We start from the raw sequence: 16,754 nt of genomic DNA on the forward strand, positions 1-16,754 counted from the left end.
ATACGGTGGAATGAATGTAAAACTAAAGTTCTCTCATGTAAACTATCATATAATTCACAATAAAACATGAAATAAATAAATAAAAGGTGGAAGGAAACACAAATAGCAAGTGGATAAAAAGAAATGAAAATGTAAAGCCTGAGTGTATCTAAAAGCAATCCCAGACTCCTAAAAGCATTATTTAAAAAACAGAAATGGAAAACAACCATTGGGAGGAAGCTGAAAAACTATAGCCCTCATCCACTGCTGGTTTGAATGCAAAATGGTGCTGTCCTTGCAAAAACTAATTTGATGGTTCCTCAAAAAAGGGAAACAGAGCTATTATATGACCCAGCAATTCCACTACTAAGAATACACCCCAAAGACTTTTAAGCAGGACTTAAACAGATCCCATGTATACCCATGTTACTTGCAGCATTATTCACAATAACCAGTAAGTAGGAAACAACACAAATGTCCAATAGGCGAATGGACAAAGAAAATGTGGTTTATACACTGAGTGGAATATTATGCAGCCAGGAGGAGACATAAACTTCAGACACATGCTACCACATAGATGAACCTTGAAGCCATGGTAATGAATGAAACAAGCCAGACACTAAAGGACAAACATTGCATCAGCCCACTTGCATGAAACATCTAGAAATTGGCAAATGCATAGGGACCAAAGTTTATTTGTGGTTACCAAAGGCTTGGGGGGAGGGAAGATCGGGGAGTTATTGTTTAATAGGGAGCCAAGTGTCTATTTGGAGTGATGGAAAGGTTTTGGAACCAGATGGTGATGGTTACACAACATGGTAAAAGTAATGAATGTCACTGAATTATATGTATACTGAAAAACATTAAAATGACAGCATTTTGTTAGATAAGTACTAAGACCTAAACACACAACCAAAAGACCAAAAAATGAACTAGGAAAAATATTTTGATTAAAAGATAGATCCTGATTTTGTTAATAGTTCAGACAAGGAGTTAATCAAAAATTCTAAGAAAAGACCTTTAGTGAACTCTTTTAGCCAGTAATGCCATTTCCAGGATGTCGTGCTATGGAAATGCTCTAAATGCAAGTGAAACTTCGTGCAAAGGCATGTTTGTCACATAACTAATTATAATAGTGAAAACAACCTCATCATCATCAGGTGAATGGCAACTTTAATTAAGGCACTGTTGTTATTAAGTGCCATCGAGTCAGTTCAGACTCATAGTGGCCCTGATATAAGGTTTACGAGGAGCCACTGGTGGGTCTGAACTGCTGACCTTGTGTTTAGCATCCAGTGCTGATCCTACACACACCAGGACTCCATGTTGTTGTTGTTAAATGTCGTTGAGTCAGTTCCAACTCATAGTGACCCTGTATAGGGTTTTCCAAGGAGCAGCTGGTGAGTTTGACATCCATCAAATATTACATCATTATTTTACACCTTCACCCAATTCACAAATACAAAGTTTTAAATAAGTCAATAAAAATAACTGCATCATCATTAGCAATGATGCCTAACAAGATTTTGAATATGAAAAATGCTTTTGCCATAATGTCAAGTTACAAAAATGCTGCCAACTGCATATGTAACAGGATTTCACATACGTAGAAATGCATGAAAAGGTAAATGGGGGGAAAAACCAAATTCTGCATGGTGGGTTATCAATTTTTAATTCTATATTTTCCTGATTTTCTTTTTTCAAAAATTGCTATTTTGATACTAAGCCAAAGTCCATCATTTTAAGGACAAGCGGTCGGAATCAGAAACTTGGAATAGCATCATCCATGAGTTTGTGACTCCTTTCACCAAACACAAGGTCGCCAGTGTGAAGGCTGCGGGAAGAGACTCTCTACCCGGAACACGGTTGTCGCTCTAGTGTGGCCTGTACAATCCATCGCCGTGCACTCTGCCCCCCACTCTGTTCAAGTGCTGACAATGTGCTGACTCATCACTTCTCTGTGGATCGGCGTGGCACTCTTACATTCCCCAACACATCTGTGCCCGGAGACAGAGGCATGTCCCAAACAGAAGAATGAAACACTCGTTTTGAAAAAATTCCAAATCTTACTGCTTTCTTTTTGTCTTTTAACTCCTTTCTATTTAAATCTTCCTGAAGTCTTGGACATACAAGAAACCAGGAAAATGGGACTAACTTATACCAACCTTAATATTGCTCATTATATATGTGAGTTTCTATGTGTCTAGGGAGAGAGGGCTTCAAAAAGTGCAGGGGAAATGGAATGAAAAAATAATGGAATTTTTCCTTGAACTTTTAGAAGCCCACCTCGTATACACACACACGGACAGCACAGACAAACACACACACGTTGTTAGGTGCCATGGAGTCAGTTACAACTCATAGTGACCCTATGCACAACAGAACGAGACAGTGCCCAGCCCTGCACTATCCTCACATTCATTCCTATGTTTGAGCCCATTGCTGTAACCACTGTGCCAGTCCAGCTCATTGAGGGTCTTCCTCTTTTCCACTGACCCTCTATTTTACCAAGCATGCTGTCCTCCTCCAGGAACTGGTCCCTCCTCATAACATGCCCAAAGTCTATGAGGTGTCTACGATCCTTACTTCTTAGGAGAAGGTCGGCAGTGCTATGCTTCTTCCAAGACAATGTGATCATCCTTCTGACTATTTTCCTCACCAACAACATCAAAGTCATTACTACTTCTTCCGTCTGATTCGCTGTCCAGCTTTTACATGCATGTGAGGTGACTGAAAATACCACAGCTTGGGTCGGATGCGGCTTACTGTTCAAAGTGACATCTTTGCTTTTTAACATTTTCAAGAGAACTTTTGCAGCAGGTTTGTTCAAAGCAGATGTGTAGTGCACGCACACATATATATGGTTGTTGTTGTTAGGTGCCATCTAGTCGGTTCTGACTCACAGCAATCCTGTATAGGGTTTCCAAAGAGCAACTGGTGAGCTTGAACCACCAACCCTGTGGTTCATACTGACCATCGCATTATTCCACAGGACTCCATATATGGTGGTGGTGGTAGTTATGTGCCGTGTGGAGCTCGTTCCATAGTAATCCTATATAGGGTTCCCAAAGCTGTAAGTCTTTACAGGAGCAGAAAGCCTCATCTTTCTTTACAGGAGCAGCTGGTAGATTCAAACTGCTGACCTTGCATTTATAGCCCAACTCGTAACCCACTGCACTGTATTTCCCAGACTTGAACACAGCAATGGTAAAGATGATGAAACAGACTGTCAAATTCAGAGACTTCTTCATTCAAGGAGCCTTCCTCCAGCATTACTCCTAAAGTCATGCATTTCTGGCCACCAGAACCTCCCACTCCCCAGGGTTCCACCCAGATGACAAAGGTTTGCACAGTGAAGATGGCAAAACCACAAAGCCCTTGATGGAAAGCCTATGGGGGCCCTTAATCTTTCAGGCAAATATTCCTTAACACAGACTTGAGAAAAGGAAGGAAAAAAATATCACATTTCCTGAGCTACACTCAGCATTCTCATTGAAGATCTCTATCTAACACCAGGAATGAGGCTTTGGCTCTGAGCTTTTAGCAGTTCTAGATTTGTCATTCTTCACCACGCAGACATTCAACACCTACCAGCCTGGCAGCAGGCCAGGACCACAGCCTTATAAGCAGCCCACTGCATGGAGCTCAGATATCTACTGCTGCAAAACAAACTACTCCCAAATTCAGTGGCTCACTGCCCCAATCTAATTCTTTCTCACACCCTGGCTGGTACAAAGCACTCGGGGAATGTACTCCAGCTGTTAACAGAAAGGCTGCGGGTTCTAGTCAACCCAGAGGCACCTCAGAAGAAAGTCCTGGAGATCTACTTCTAAAGAATCAGTCACTGCAGACCCGGTCAGGAGTTCAAGGCCCTGTGGGCCCAAGCGTTGCTGACCGTCCAAACCATAGGCTCTGAGGATCAGACTTTAGCCACCTAGCAGACATAGCAAAATGTCCCTCATCTGATTATTCAGGTATGCTGGTTAGTAATTCCATACATGAGCCCTGGATATCCACAGATAAATGTGAAAATCTTCCCTAAAAGCCGAGACTGTAAATTCCAAAAAGGCAAAGTTTTTCCCAAAAAAAAAGCTAAAGAGGATAGAGAGAAACTCTGTTAACTGATGGTATGGGGAGGGGATTATAAGCAATGTAATGAAACAAGGTTTATGAATGTTTGAATGTGAAACCGATGATGCGCCCTGAAAACTTTTTCACTCAATCCACAATAAAAACCTTAAAAAAACAAAGAATCAGTCACTGAACACCCCATGGAGCACAGTTGTACTCTGACACACATAGAGTTACCATCAGTCGAAACTGTGTAGGGTGTAAGTTGTCACAGTTCTGTGAGCCCCCTGGATGGGTTTTCCATTCCGTGTGGCACGGGCTGAGGTCACTCATGTGGCTGTCTTTAGGAGCTAGCTGGGGTGGGATATCCAAGAAGACCTCACTCAGCGTCTATCAGCTGGGCTCTCCTTCCTGTGCCTCTGTCCTCCACCGTTCAGACTGGCCTTCACAGCAGGCAACTGGGCTCCCAGAGCATACATTCCAACTGGACTAGCTTCAAGGCCCAGCACCGTCAAACCTCTGCGTGCACCATACTAACATCACTAACATCCCATTGGCCGAGCCTCGAGTCCTCTGAGAGGACAAGACAAGGAGGGTATGAGCCCCCTGGTTCCGTGCGGGGACACCACTTCACAGTCTGAGGCTTCATCTACCCTCCTTATGGTCACCTCCAAGTCTAAAGGAACAATTCCCTACATTAGCACAACTGTCCATCTTCAAGTCCTGGGGTGGCGCTGTGGGTTAATGCGCCAGACTGCACAGCCGTTTGCACTGTAAGGTCAGCGGTTCAAGCTCACCAGTGGCTCCTTGGAAACCCTACACAGGGTCACTATGGCTTGTAACCGACTCAACAGCACATAACAACAACAATATCCATCTTCAAAGAGCATTTACATTCATCATCATCACAATAATGCCAGAGCAACTTTTAACTTTATCATAACAACCCACTGTTGTGGAGCGATTCCAACTAAGCAGATTAATCAACAGAACAGATTCCAACCCACAGCAGTAGATTAACGGGACAGAACAGATCCCAGTCCACAGCAGTAGATTAACGGGACAGAACAGATCCCAACCCACAGCAGTAGATTAACAGGACAGAACAGATCCCAATCCACAGCAGTAGATTAACGGGACAGAACAGATTCCAACCCACAGCAGTAGATTAACGGGACGGAACAGATCCCAGTCCACAGCAGTAGATTAACGGACTAACTGCTCCACAGCATTTCCGAGGTGGTTAAATCTTTCCAGGAGCAGACAGCCTCATCTTTCTCCCAAGGAACTGGGGGATTTGAAACGACGACCTTTTGGTCAGTAGCTCAACACTGAACCTACTTCCCTGCGAGGGTTCTTTTATTATAAAAAAATTCACCCAAAATCACATTTGGGTCATCAGCGCAATTTTCTGAAACCAGATAAGACAAATGTGTTTTCTAAGACCTGGTCACAAATGTTTACTGGATATCTACTTTTTTCTATCCCAAATGACCCAGAGGATAAACATTGTTCTGACTTTCCTGCAAGATATCTTTGGATATGATCCTCTGGTTTTCACTTAAAAAACATATGAAGAGCCTGACCCATTCAAAATGAATAACTACACACTGCTCTAATCCCTCTAACTGAAAAGAAAGAGGAAAATATTCACTACATATCAAATTGGAATCACAGTCAGACAGGAATTATACTCTGAATGTTCAACAGCAGCTTTCTTCATACTAGCCAAAAACTGAGAACCACCCAAATGTTTATCAACATTAAACTGTGGTATATCCAGACGGAGTCCTGTTGTCGTTGACGCTGTTAAGTGCCGTCGAGTCGGTTCCAACTCATAGCAACACAGTATAGGGTTTTCATTGAGCAGCTGGTGGGTTTGAACTGCTGTCTTTGTGGTTCGCAGTCCAGTGCTGATCCACAGCATCACACCAGGAAAGACAATGTACTACTACTTGGTAATAAAGAGAATGAATTAGTGTGATATGCTACAATGTGGCTGAATCTCAGAAACTTTGTATTCAGCTAAAAGACCAGATCACAAAATCACTGCATGCCGACTGTGTGATTCCTCTGGTAGAAAGTTCTAGATTAGGCAAGAGTGAATATCCCGACAGTCATAGCAATGAGGACACTGGCTGCTGGGCTGGGGCTTAGGAGGGGGTGACTAGAAATAAGTACCAAGGAGCTTATCTGTTCTTGTTGTTAAGTGCCATAGAGTTGGTTCCGACCCATAGTGACCCTGTACGGGGTTTCCTAGGAGTAGCTAGTGAGCTTGAACTGCTGACCTTGTGGTTCAAAGGGACTTCGCAGTCCAGCGCATTAACCCACAGTGCTACACCAGGACTTACTTGTTGTTGTTAAGTGCCGTCGAGTCGGTTCCGACCCATAGCGACCCTTTACAGGGTTTCCAAGGCTGTAAATCTTTACGGGAGCAGAAAGCCTCATCTTTCTCCCATGGAGCAAGCTGGTAGTTTCGAACTGCTGACCTTTCGGTTCACAGCCCAATTCGTAACCACTACGCTACCAGAGCTAGGACAAAGGAATTCATCGCTCTCTTAACTGGAGTGGCGGCAACATGGGTTTTATACGTCAACACGCACTGAACTTGTTTAAAAGAATTCATTCAAAATCTGTGCAGTTTTAGAAGGTCCTTGATAGAGTGGGAGAAAACTGCAAAACAAAACTCAAAATCATAAAAAAGACATGGCTTACTGGTTAGACAGAAGCTTGTGTACCCCAGAGATTATGGTCCCCCCTTAGTCACCCTTCGGGTCTGAAAATCGAGAGCATTCCCCTGTGGCTCAATTTTCAGCCAAACAACAGACAGGTCAATAAGGGGATAGGGATCCTGGTGTGGCGGTGCAGAATAATGCAATGGACATCAAGGTCAGTTTGAACCGTAAGGTCAGCAGTTCAAACCCACCAGTCACTCTTTGGAAACCCTATAGTTTCTAGGGGTTTCTATGGGCCAGAACAAACCCTATAGTTTCTACGGGTTGAAACAGAGTCCACAGCACTTAACAACAACAACACTAAGGGGGACAATAACACCAGAGAGATAACCACACCTGAGAATAATCAAGCACTTGAGATCAAAAGGGCAGCATGTGCCCAAAGATCACAGGGGTTAGGAAAGGCGGAGGAATGGGAACAGGAACCAAGAGAAGGAAGTGGGATGAGTGATGTTACATTTTCGGGATTCCAATCAATGACGGAGTCCTGGTGTGGTGCTGTGGGTTAATGCACCAGACTGCAAAGCTGTTTGAACTGCAAGGTCGGCGGTTCAAGCTCACCCAGCTGCTCCTTGGACCAGGGTTGCTATGGGTCAGAATTGACTCAACGGCACTTAAAAACAACAACAATCAATGACATGAAACAAAATGGGTAATATTTGAATGGAAAAGTGATGATCTGCTCTGTAAACCTTCATCCCACCACAATAAAGTTTTGTTTTTTTAAAAACTCTGTGCATTTTAGTGAATGTAAAGCATGCCTTGATAGAAGTCCTGGTGAGGCAGTGGGCTAAGCACTGGGCTGCAGACTGTACCCACCAGCTGATCCAAGGACAAGTCCCACCTATGGGGAGCACTTCTCCTCTGTACCATACAGTCGCTGTGAGTTTAAACAGACTCGCCAGCAGTGAGTCGGTGGAAAGCGTGCCTTTGAAATGGGAGAAATTGATTGCCCGCATGTAATAGCCACATAAAAGCTGCATAGAACAGAAATAACACTGAAAAGAAAACAAGTCAATACCTTAGTCCACCTGCAAAGCTTCACCCCGGAGTGGCTTCCAATCAATTGATATCCTGAATGAAAAAACAAGGAACACGTTAACAGAATGGATGCAAAGCCTTCAATCAAACGGAAATTTTGAAATTTTAAACAAAAATCATTTTTCCTCTGCTTAAATAATGGTACTCAACCACCCAGTGGCAGAAGACATTAGTGGTTTCAGTCACAAGTTGAAACAACTGGAAATGTGTATGCTTCCAACACATCGAGAAGCAAATGGCTGATGGGAAACCACAGAGAGGAGGCTTTCATTTCTTTCACGTCTAATAAATCTCCTGGACCAAAACTCAGTCAAGCTCGACAACATCTGAAAACACAATACACAAAGATACAACCCACAGATCCACAGACCTGCACTCAACAACAGAACTCACGTGCTTTTCAAACTCAAGAAAATGCATGCAAAGAACATGTTAAGTTCTATAGCAAAAACAAAGGAGCTCTGGTAGCGCAGTGGTTACAAGTTGGGCTGCTAACCTCAAGGCCAGCACTTCAAAACTGGCCGATGCTCCATGGGAGAAGGACGAGGCTTTCTGCTCCCATAAAGATTTACAGCCTCGGAAACCCTGTGCAGGGTTGCCAATGAGTTGGAACTGACACCATAGCACACCACCACCACCCCAGCAAAAACAAATAGCAAGGTATTTTAACGTTGGCTTGTGCTGAGGAACTAGCATCAGTAATCTTTGAAAAAACATGAAGCACAGTTGGGCCAGAAGATGAAGACAGAGAAACACTTCCAAAGAGGGAGGCACAGTGAACTCTAGAAGCTGCTATAATCACATGGTGCTGTAGGATCAGCAACGGACTGCTAACCACAAAGTCCGCGAGATCAGCAGTTCAAACCCACCAGCCACTCACTCTTCGGAAACCCTATGCAGGGCAGCTTTGAGTCAGAACCGACTCAACGGCACTTCACAACAACAATACAACCACATATGAATTTTCAGTAGCACCCCACAACCTTGTTGTCTCAAGTCAATTTTGACTCATAGTGACTTTGTGTGCCAGGATAAAACTGCTTCCTAAGATTTTCTAGGGTTAGCAGTGGCTCTGATGGATATGTACTAGACTGTGAACTACAGGGTTGGTGTTTCAAGCCTACCAGGCACTCTGTGGGAGACAGGTGAAACTTTCTGCTCCTGAAAAGATTTACAGCCTTGGAAACACTATACAGGGTCGCTTTGACTAGGAACTGATTCAATGGCACTTAACAACAACATGGTTTCTAAGGCTATCATCTTTACCAGAACAGATAGCCCGCTCTCTCTCCTGCAGGGCTGCTGGGTGGGTTTGAACTGTCAACCTTTTGGTTGGCAGCCAAATGCTTCACCCTTGTGCTATCAGGGCTCTCTTCCACTACATCATTTGGAGCTACATCAGCCATGAGAAGCATGGGGAAAGCCTGCCTGGGTATCACACTTACTTCCCTCTGTAACAAAGTAACTGAGCACATAAGTAGAACCTTGTGATTTCAGGAAGCATTTAATACAGTTTCTCATGAGGCTACAAGTAATAAGCCACAATTACCATGAGTCTGTTGCACAGAATAGGCCCTTGCCTTGCAGACAAATGAGGTAAATGGAGATGCGCAGCCCGGATATGCTGGCCTAAGTGGATCAGGAGCTGGTGAAACATCCAGTCTGTGTGATGATTAATGGAATAATGTCAATTTGGATTACAATTCTCTAGTGGCAACATTACAGGGTTTTCGTCTTTTATCCTCTCCAACGTTGATGAAAACATCGTGCATATAAATAAACAGAGCACAGTTTAGCTATTTGAAGATAGAGCTGAGTCCATGGGAATTGTTACTCTCAGATACAGACAAACATTCATTTAAAAGATCCCCGCATAACTAAAGCACAAGCAGCCCAAGACAAACTGGATGAGTGGGACTTGACGCAAATTAAATTCTTTTGTTCAGAGAAGCACTCAATTAAAACAAAGTGAAAAAACAGCCTAAGGTTTGGGGGAAAATTCTCAGGAACCATAGATCTAATAGGAAGCTACCATCCAAAAGGTATTTTCAAAGTTGGACAACTTAACAAAAACAAAAACAATCCAATCAGAAAATAGCTAAAGGACTTGAACACAGTTCACCAAAGAGAACATTCAAATGGCCAACAAGCTCAGGAAAGATGCCACTAGACACTAAACCAAAAACCTACTGCCATCTGAGGCCATTCTGACTCGTTAAGTGCCCTGGAGTAGCTTCCAACTCACAGTGACCTGCATAGGGTTTCCAAGGACCAGCTGGTGAGCTTGAACTGCTGACCTTGCAGCTCAAACCAACCTTGCAGTCCAGCGTATTAACACACCACACCACAACCTAACAACCCTCTATAGGGTTTCTGAGCCTGTAAATCTTCAAGGGAGCAGAGAACCTCATCTTTGTCCCAGAGTGGCTGGTGGGTTTGAAGCACCAACCTTGCAGTTATCAATCCAACGCCTAACCCATAGACCCACCAGGGCTCCTTCATCAGTTACTGTTGTTAAGTGCCGTCAAGTCCATTCAGGCTCATAGAGACTCTGTATAGGGTTTCCAAGGAGGGGCTGGAGGGTTGGAACCTTGTGGTTAGCAATACCACAATGAGACACCACCTCAACCCTGTTGGAATGGAAATGACCAAGAAAACAAAAAACGAGGCATTGGTAAAGAGACAGACACTGACACTCTTGTTCATTGCTACTGGGAATGAGACATGGTGCCGTCACTGTGGAAAATAATTAAGTGGCTCCACAAAAAGTTGTCCACATGGTATTGCTGTTGTTGTTATATGCCACCGAGTCAGTTCTGAGTCATAGCAACCCTGTAGAGGGTTTCTGAAGAGTAGCTGGTGAGTTTGAACCCATGACCTTGTGGTTCAAACCGACCTTTCGGTCCAGTGCATTATGATGCAGTGCCACACCAGGTCTCCTGACCATACGTATGATATCATTTATACATGAAGACAAGAAAAGACAAATGTATCGAGGCCTAAGTTGACTAGTGATTACCAGGGGCGAAAGAGGAGGGGCAGAAATGGGACTAACGGTGATGGAGCAATCATACTGATTAACTGCAGGACTGCAGAGCCAAGCATTAGCATTGTGATCAGTAAGTTACACACCTTTAAAAAACTGGAATTGGCAAAAGTCGTGTGGTAGATAGATTTACGATGACAAAAACAACAACAAAATTAGCTGCTTAGGCTGCTTGTGTACAACCAAACATCTTCCCTTGGATTAGAAGTTTAGGGTCATGGTTTCATGGGACATCTCTGATCACTGGCCTAATAACATATTTAGTGCTTCTGTGCAACCTCCTAGTTCAATGTGTAATGCTCAGAGTCTTAAAAACTAGCAAGCCATCCAAGTCACAACAACTGGTCTCTATTGACCTAGAAGAAATCAGGAAAAGGAGGAAGTTATGGAAAAGTGCCTTCATCAATAACTGTCTCCTTTGCCATGTGACCAGGAGAACTAGATGGTGCCCAGCTACCACAACTGAACAATGTGAATCCTCATCAAAGGGAGGAACATGCAGAACAGAATTCCAAATTCTCATGGACTCTATACTTACTGGGACCACGGGGGCTAGCGGAACCCCTGACACTATGGCCCTGAGAATCTTTAAAACGTAAACCGAAAATATTCCCTAAAGTCGTATTAAAACCAAACAATAGTTTAGTAAAAAAAGATCATATTCTTTTAAGAACTGTTTGTTGCTGTTGGTGGTCGAATCAACCGTCTAAATTTTCTGAGACCGTACATTTCTACAGAAGCAGAAAGTCTATCTGTCTCCCATGAAGGTGCTGGTGGATTCAAACCCACAACCATGCAGCTAAGTGCAACTTGTAACCCATTACACAACCAGGTAGTTCCAAGAACTACCCATATGGAATCAAATTAACAAAAGCAACTCAAAATATTGGATAGGAATCTTAGCGGACAGTGAGTTTATTTAATGAGGGCAAAACAACTCAGCAAAGGAGGGGGAGCATGGTTACCCAACTCAAGGAATGTAATCTGCGTCACCAAATTATACATGTAGAAACAAACCATTGAAGTGGTGTGTATTTTGCTGTATATTTCCAATAAAAATAACAATAACATTTAAAGCTGAATATAGAACTACCAGTCTTTGGGTGGTGCTATAAGATGAGCACTGAACTGTAAGGCTAGTTTGATCCATCAGGTCAGCAGAGCAAATCCACCAGCTGCTCCTTGGAAACTCTATACAGGGCTGCTATGAGCCAGAACCAGCCGCTCCTTGGAAACTCTATACGGGGCTGCTATGAGTCGGAACCGACTGGACAGCACTTAACAACGACAACAACAACATATGACCCAGCGATCCCAATCCTAGAGTGAAGAGGGACGAGGTTTGCTTAGGGGCTTAGCGGTTATGTTAAGGGTGGCGGAATGATTTGAAAAAGTACCGGAAGAAGAGCTTCACAGTCTAAAGTATGAAATCAGTGTCACTGAAATGTACATGTAGAAATTGTTGCCAAGGCATATGTCTTCTTAAGTATATTTTAACCACAATTTAAAAATTATAAATAAATATAGACTCCCAGACAAAATTCTAGTATTTCTTTTCGATTTCCAAGTATGTTTTTTCTCCCATAATCACAGAAACGACACTCACAATATATCTGTTCCTTCTATAGAAGTTTGCATTTTGATAGGAACAGAAATGCACAGTGCAGGATGGAGAGAGCGTTGCTGACCATCAAAACACCCAGAGAAGCCAAAAGTGTAAGTCTGCTGAAAATTACAGTGCCAGAGCCGGCTGGTAACCAAGGAGAGGCTTGGTTCTCTTCCTTGAAATACCACAAAGACAACAACATGTACGCAACCACCATTTTCAGGAGATGAAACCGGCTGGTAACCAAGGGGAGGCTTGGTCCTTTCACCTGAAATACCATAAAGACAACACGTACACAACCACCATTTTCAGGAGATGAAGCATCAAACAAGAAGTAGCCCCAGAGAGACAGGAAACAAACGTGAGTTCTCAGATCTCCCCCAATTTAGTACCCACCACTGACCTAACTTCTGGGAAGGTTTCCAGGCCAGGTAGCAGGGTCAGTGAGCTCACGAGGGCAGCAGCTCAAGTTCATAGCCGAAGAGCCCCAAGACATGCTGAGGCTTCCCCACATCAAGACCTCCCTGAGTACTGACCAGGGCGTGCAGAGAAGAGCTATCCAGGATGGGGCAGAGACACCGCATATCAAGACCCCCCTGAGTACTGACCAGGGCATGCAGAGGAGAAGAGCTACCTAGGATGAGGCAGAGACACCCACAGGATGACCTAATACAACGAGCTGGGACTCTGCTTCTTCCTACTGACTAAACTACAAACCTCAAGATTCATAAGGCAGTACATAAAATCAACAGAAGGTTTTGCCTTGATTAAACGAAGTGGAGCTAAATCCCCTGCCATCGAGGCAATTCTGACTCATAGAGACCCTCTAGGGCAGAAGGGAAGGGTTTTCCACACTATATATCTTGTGGGGTTTCTTTTTGGGGTTTTTTTTTCAAGTTTTTATTGTGAACTGAGTGATACTTTACATGGGAGAACGCTGGCTTTGCACAGTCTCATTGCAATGACTATAATCTCCTCCAATCGCCCCCGTGAATCATTATTTAGTGGTATTTGTTTCTATTCCCTCTGATTTTGTTGCGTGTGGTTGGTTTTTTTCGGGGGAAGAGGGATGTACACACACAAAAACACTCAGAAATACATAATAATTTAAGCAACCAAAGGGCACTGGTGTCGCTGCTTCTCTGGATAGGGTCCAATATTCCACTTGTGCTCTTCTCCCTTGATGGTCCTAGGGTCCTCATTTTCTGGACTGTAAGATTGGCCACTCACCCGTTTTTGTTACAAAACTTCTACCTTTACAGTTGTGACAGTCGCAATTAGTCATGATAACAATTACTCACTACTGAATCATAAGAATCTTATCCCCATCTCTTTCCACCAGACCCGTCTAGACTGAACAGATGAAAACTATTCAGTGTGGACCCTGTCTTCTGCCACACACTCTTAAACTGAACTCTCTCTTGAAAACTTCCAAGCCAGTCACTTCATACCTTTATTGCCCCCTCATTTTCGGTGGCCAATGTCTAAGTTACCCGTCCCTATTAACCCTGCATTCAGAGGGGATAGGATTGATACTTGATGTGACGACTCCTTCCCTCTCAGTTGGTATTTTGAGCTACTACATCACAAAGTATAGGTTAAGTTCATCAAACTATAGCAATTTCACTTATTTCTTTTATCAAAAATTGTTTTGTTTGTTTTTTAATCTTCTTCCAGTCAATTTCTGATTATCAAGCCATCAAGGCTAGGTCAAATGGGTACTATCTGCAAGTCTGGGTGTTCTTGTACATCTCCCCTCACTTCATATCAGCTGGATGCTTCACTCTCAGCTCTAGCCCTCCGTGGCTACGTCCTTGTCCATGGGCTTAGGAGTCCTTAGGACCAACCAGCCCTTCCCCTTCTGTTTCTCATCTTCAGGTTAAAGTGGTTGAACTCAGCCCATTTCTTCATTGCTGCCTCTTACCACTACACATCCATCTGGAAATAGACTGATGCATTTCTCTCCCATGGAGCAGCAAACCTCCAACCTTGCAGTTAGCATCTCAATGCTTAATCCACTGAGCCAAAAGCGCTCCACACCAAAACCAAACTCCACTGCCATCAAATCGATTCCAATTCTAAGTGACACTAATATAGGGTTCCTGAGACCCTAAATCTTCCCAGGAGCAAATAGCCTCATCTTTCTCCCTAGGAAAGGATGGTAGGTTTGACCTGCCATCCTTGCTATTAGTCCAATGCTTATCCCACAGTGCCACCAAGGCTTCTTTTTTGCCTCAATGCCAAAATTAAACATTAAAAAAACCTCACTGCCCTCAAGTCTATTCTAACTCCTAGCAACCTTGTATAGATAGGGTTTCCAAGGCTGCAAATCTTCACAGAAGCAGAAAGCCTCAGCTTTCTCCTCACCTTTCTGGTGGATTTGAACTGATGACCGTGCAGTTATCAGTTCAGTGCTTAGCCTACCATACCACATAAGGGCTCTCTTGCTTGTTGTTGTTAGATGCTGTCCAGTCAGTTCTGACTCATAGCAACCCTATGCGCAACAGAACAAAACACTGCTGTGAGCCCACTACTGCCGTCACTGTATCAACCCATCTCGTTGGGGGTCTTCCTGTTTCTCTCTGACCCTCTACCTTACCAAATACGATGTCCTTTTTCAGGAAGTCCCTCCATCCTAAATTCTAAGGAGCATTCTGGCTGTACTTCTCCCAACACAGATTTGTTTAATCTTCTGGAAGTCCACGGTACTTTCAGTATTCTTCTGCAACATCGTAACTCAAATGCATCAATTTCTTCTTTGGTCTTCTGTATTCACTGTCCAACTTTCATAATCACACAAGGCAATTGTAAACACCATAGCTTGGGTCAGGCGCACCTTAGTCCTCAAACGGACATCTCTGCTCTTGAATAAAACGGTCTAGACTGAGCCTGTGCTGAACTCATCTAACCAATAGATTCAGGGGCTCAAACTACTTCCAAGTAACAGCCTCATCCTAGGATGTTAATAGTCGGTGGCAGAAGTTGATTCTGTCTCACTGAGATCCCATGGGTGTCAGGTCGGAGGTACCTCTGAAAGAACTGAAACTTACAACCTTTCCACTAGCAGCCACAGAGCACAGTAACCACGGACACCGGCCCAGGACTCAAAGAATGTTAAAGTTGCTGTTAAGTGCCATCCGGTCGGTTCAGACTCAAAGCAAATCTTTATAGCGTTTCCAAGGAGCGGCTGGTAGGTTTGCCAACCTTGCGGTTAGCAGTCCAGTGCTTATCCTACAGTGTACCTACACCAGGACTCTAGAATGTTTTATAGGAATACAAAACAGGTAGCACACAATTAAGGACAACTCTGTCTGGTATCCAATCAGATTATCAGGTATGCAAACAGCAAAACATGTGGTCAATAATGGGCAAAAGCACTCATCAGTCAAAACTGACCCGTACAGGACATTGATGTTAGAAAACAAGTAGTTTTAAAGAATTTTTCTAACTTAAAGAGGCATTTCACCTAAAAAGTTACTTAACTTAAAATTAAGTAGAAAAGTTACTGCTTTAAGGTGCCATGAAGTCGGTACCAACTCATAGCAACCCTACACACAACACAACGAAACTCTATCTAGTCCTGCGTCATCCTCACTATTGTTGCTACGTTTGAGCCCATTGATGCAGTCACTGTGCCAATCCATCTCACTGGGGGTCTTCCTCTTTTTCTCCAACCCTCCACTTTACCAAACTTGATATCCTTCTCCAGGGACTGGTCCCTCCTGATAATATGTCCAAAGTATGAGAGACAAAGTCTGGCCATCCCAGCTTCCAAGGAGCATTCTGGCTGCACTTCTTCCAACACAGATGTTTGTTCTTTTGGCAGTCCATGGTACTATCAATATACTTCTCCAACACCACAACACAAATGTATTAATTCTTCTCTATTCTTCCTTATTCACTGTCCAACTTCCCTGTTTCTAAAGAGAAACATAGAAGATACAAAAAAAACTCAAACTGAACTTCTAGAGATGAAAATTATACTGAGCTGCAAAACACACTGGATGGGATTAATGGATAAGTGGACATTAAACTACCCACTGCCACTGAGTCAATTACAAATCACTGAGATCTTATAGGACAAAGGAGAACTGTCCCAGAGGGTTTCCAATCCAGTACATCTTTATGGAAGAGACTGCCACATCTTTCTCCTGCAAGGCAGCTTGTGGGTTCAAACCACCTCCTTTCTTCATCGACTCGCATGGAAATGGGTGTAAAGATATCAAATGACACACTGCATTAGGCAAATCTGCGGCAAAAGACTTCATTTTAAAGA

At 43.4% G+C, this 16,754-nt stretch overlaps 1 protein-coding gene across 1 annotated transcript in view; it reads right to left on the bottom strand.

Annotated features, from left to right (window-relative positions):
- TYW1 (tRNA-yW synthesizing protein 1 homolog (S. cerevisiae)) overlaps nt 1-16,754 on the bottom strand; it is a 163,918-nt gene that overhangs the window by 107,984 nt on the left and 39,180 nt on the right. The window contains exon 10 of the mRNA XM_006859846.1: nt 7,807-7,859. Coding sequence (XP_006859908.1) covers nt 7,807-7,859 — 53 coding nt within the window. The remainder of the gene's footprint in view (nt 1-7,806; nt 7,860-16,754) is intronic.

Source organism: Chrysochloris asiatica, unplaced genomic scaffold (genome assembly GCF_000296735.1).
Source record: "Chrysochloris asiatica unplaced genomic scaffold, ChrAsi1.0 scaffold00034, whole genome shotgun sequence".
In the NCBI taxonomy this organism is placed as follows: Eukaryota; Metazoa; Chordata; class Mammalia; order Afrosoricida; family Chrysochloridae; genus Chrysochloris; species Chrysochloris asiatica.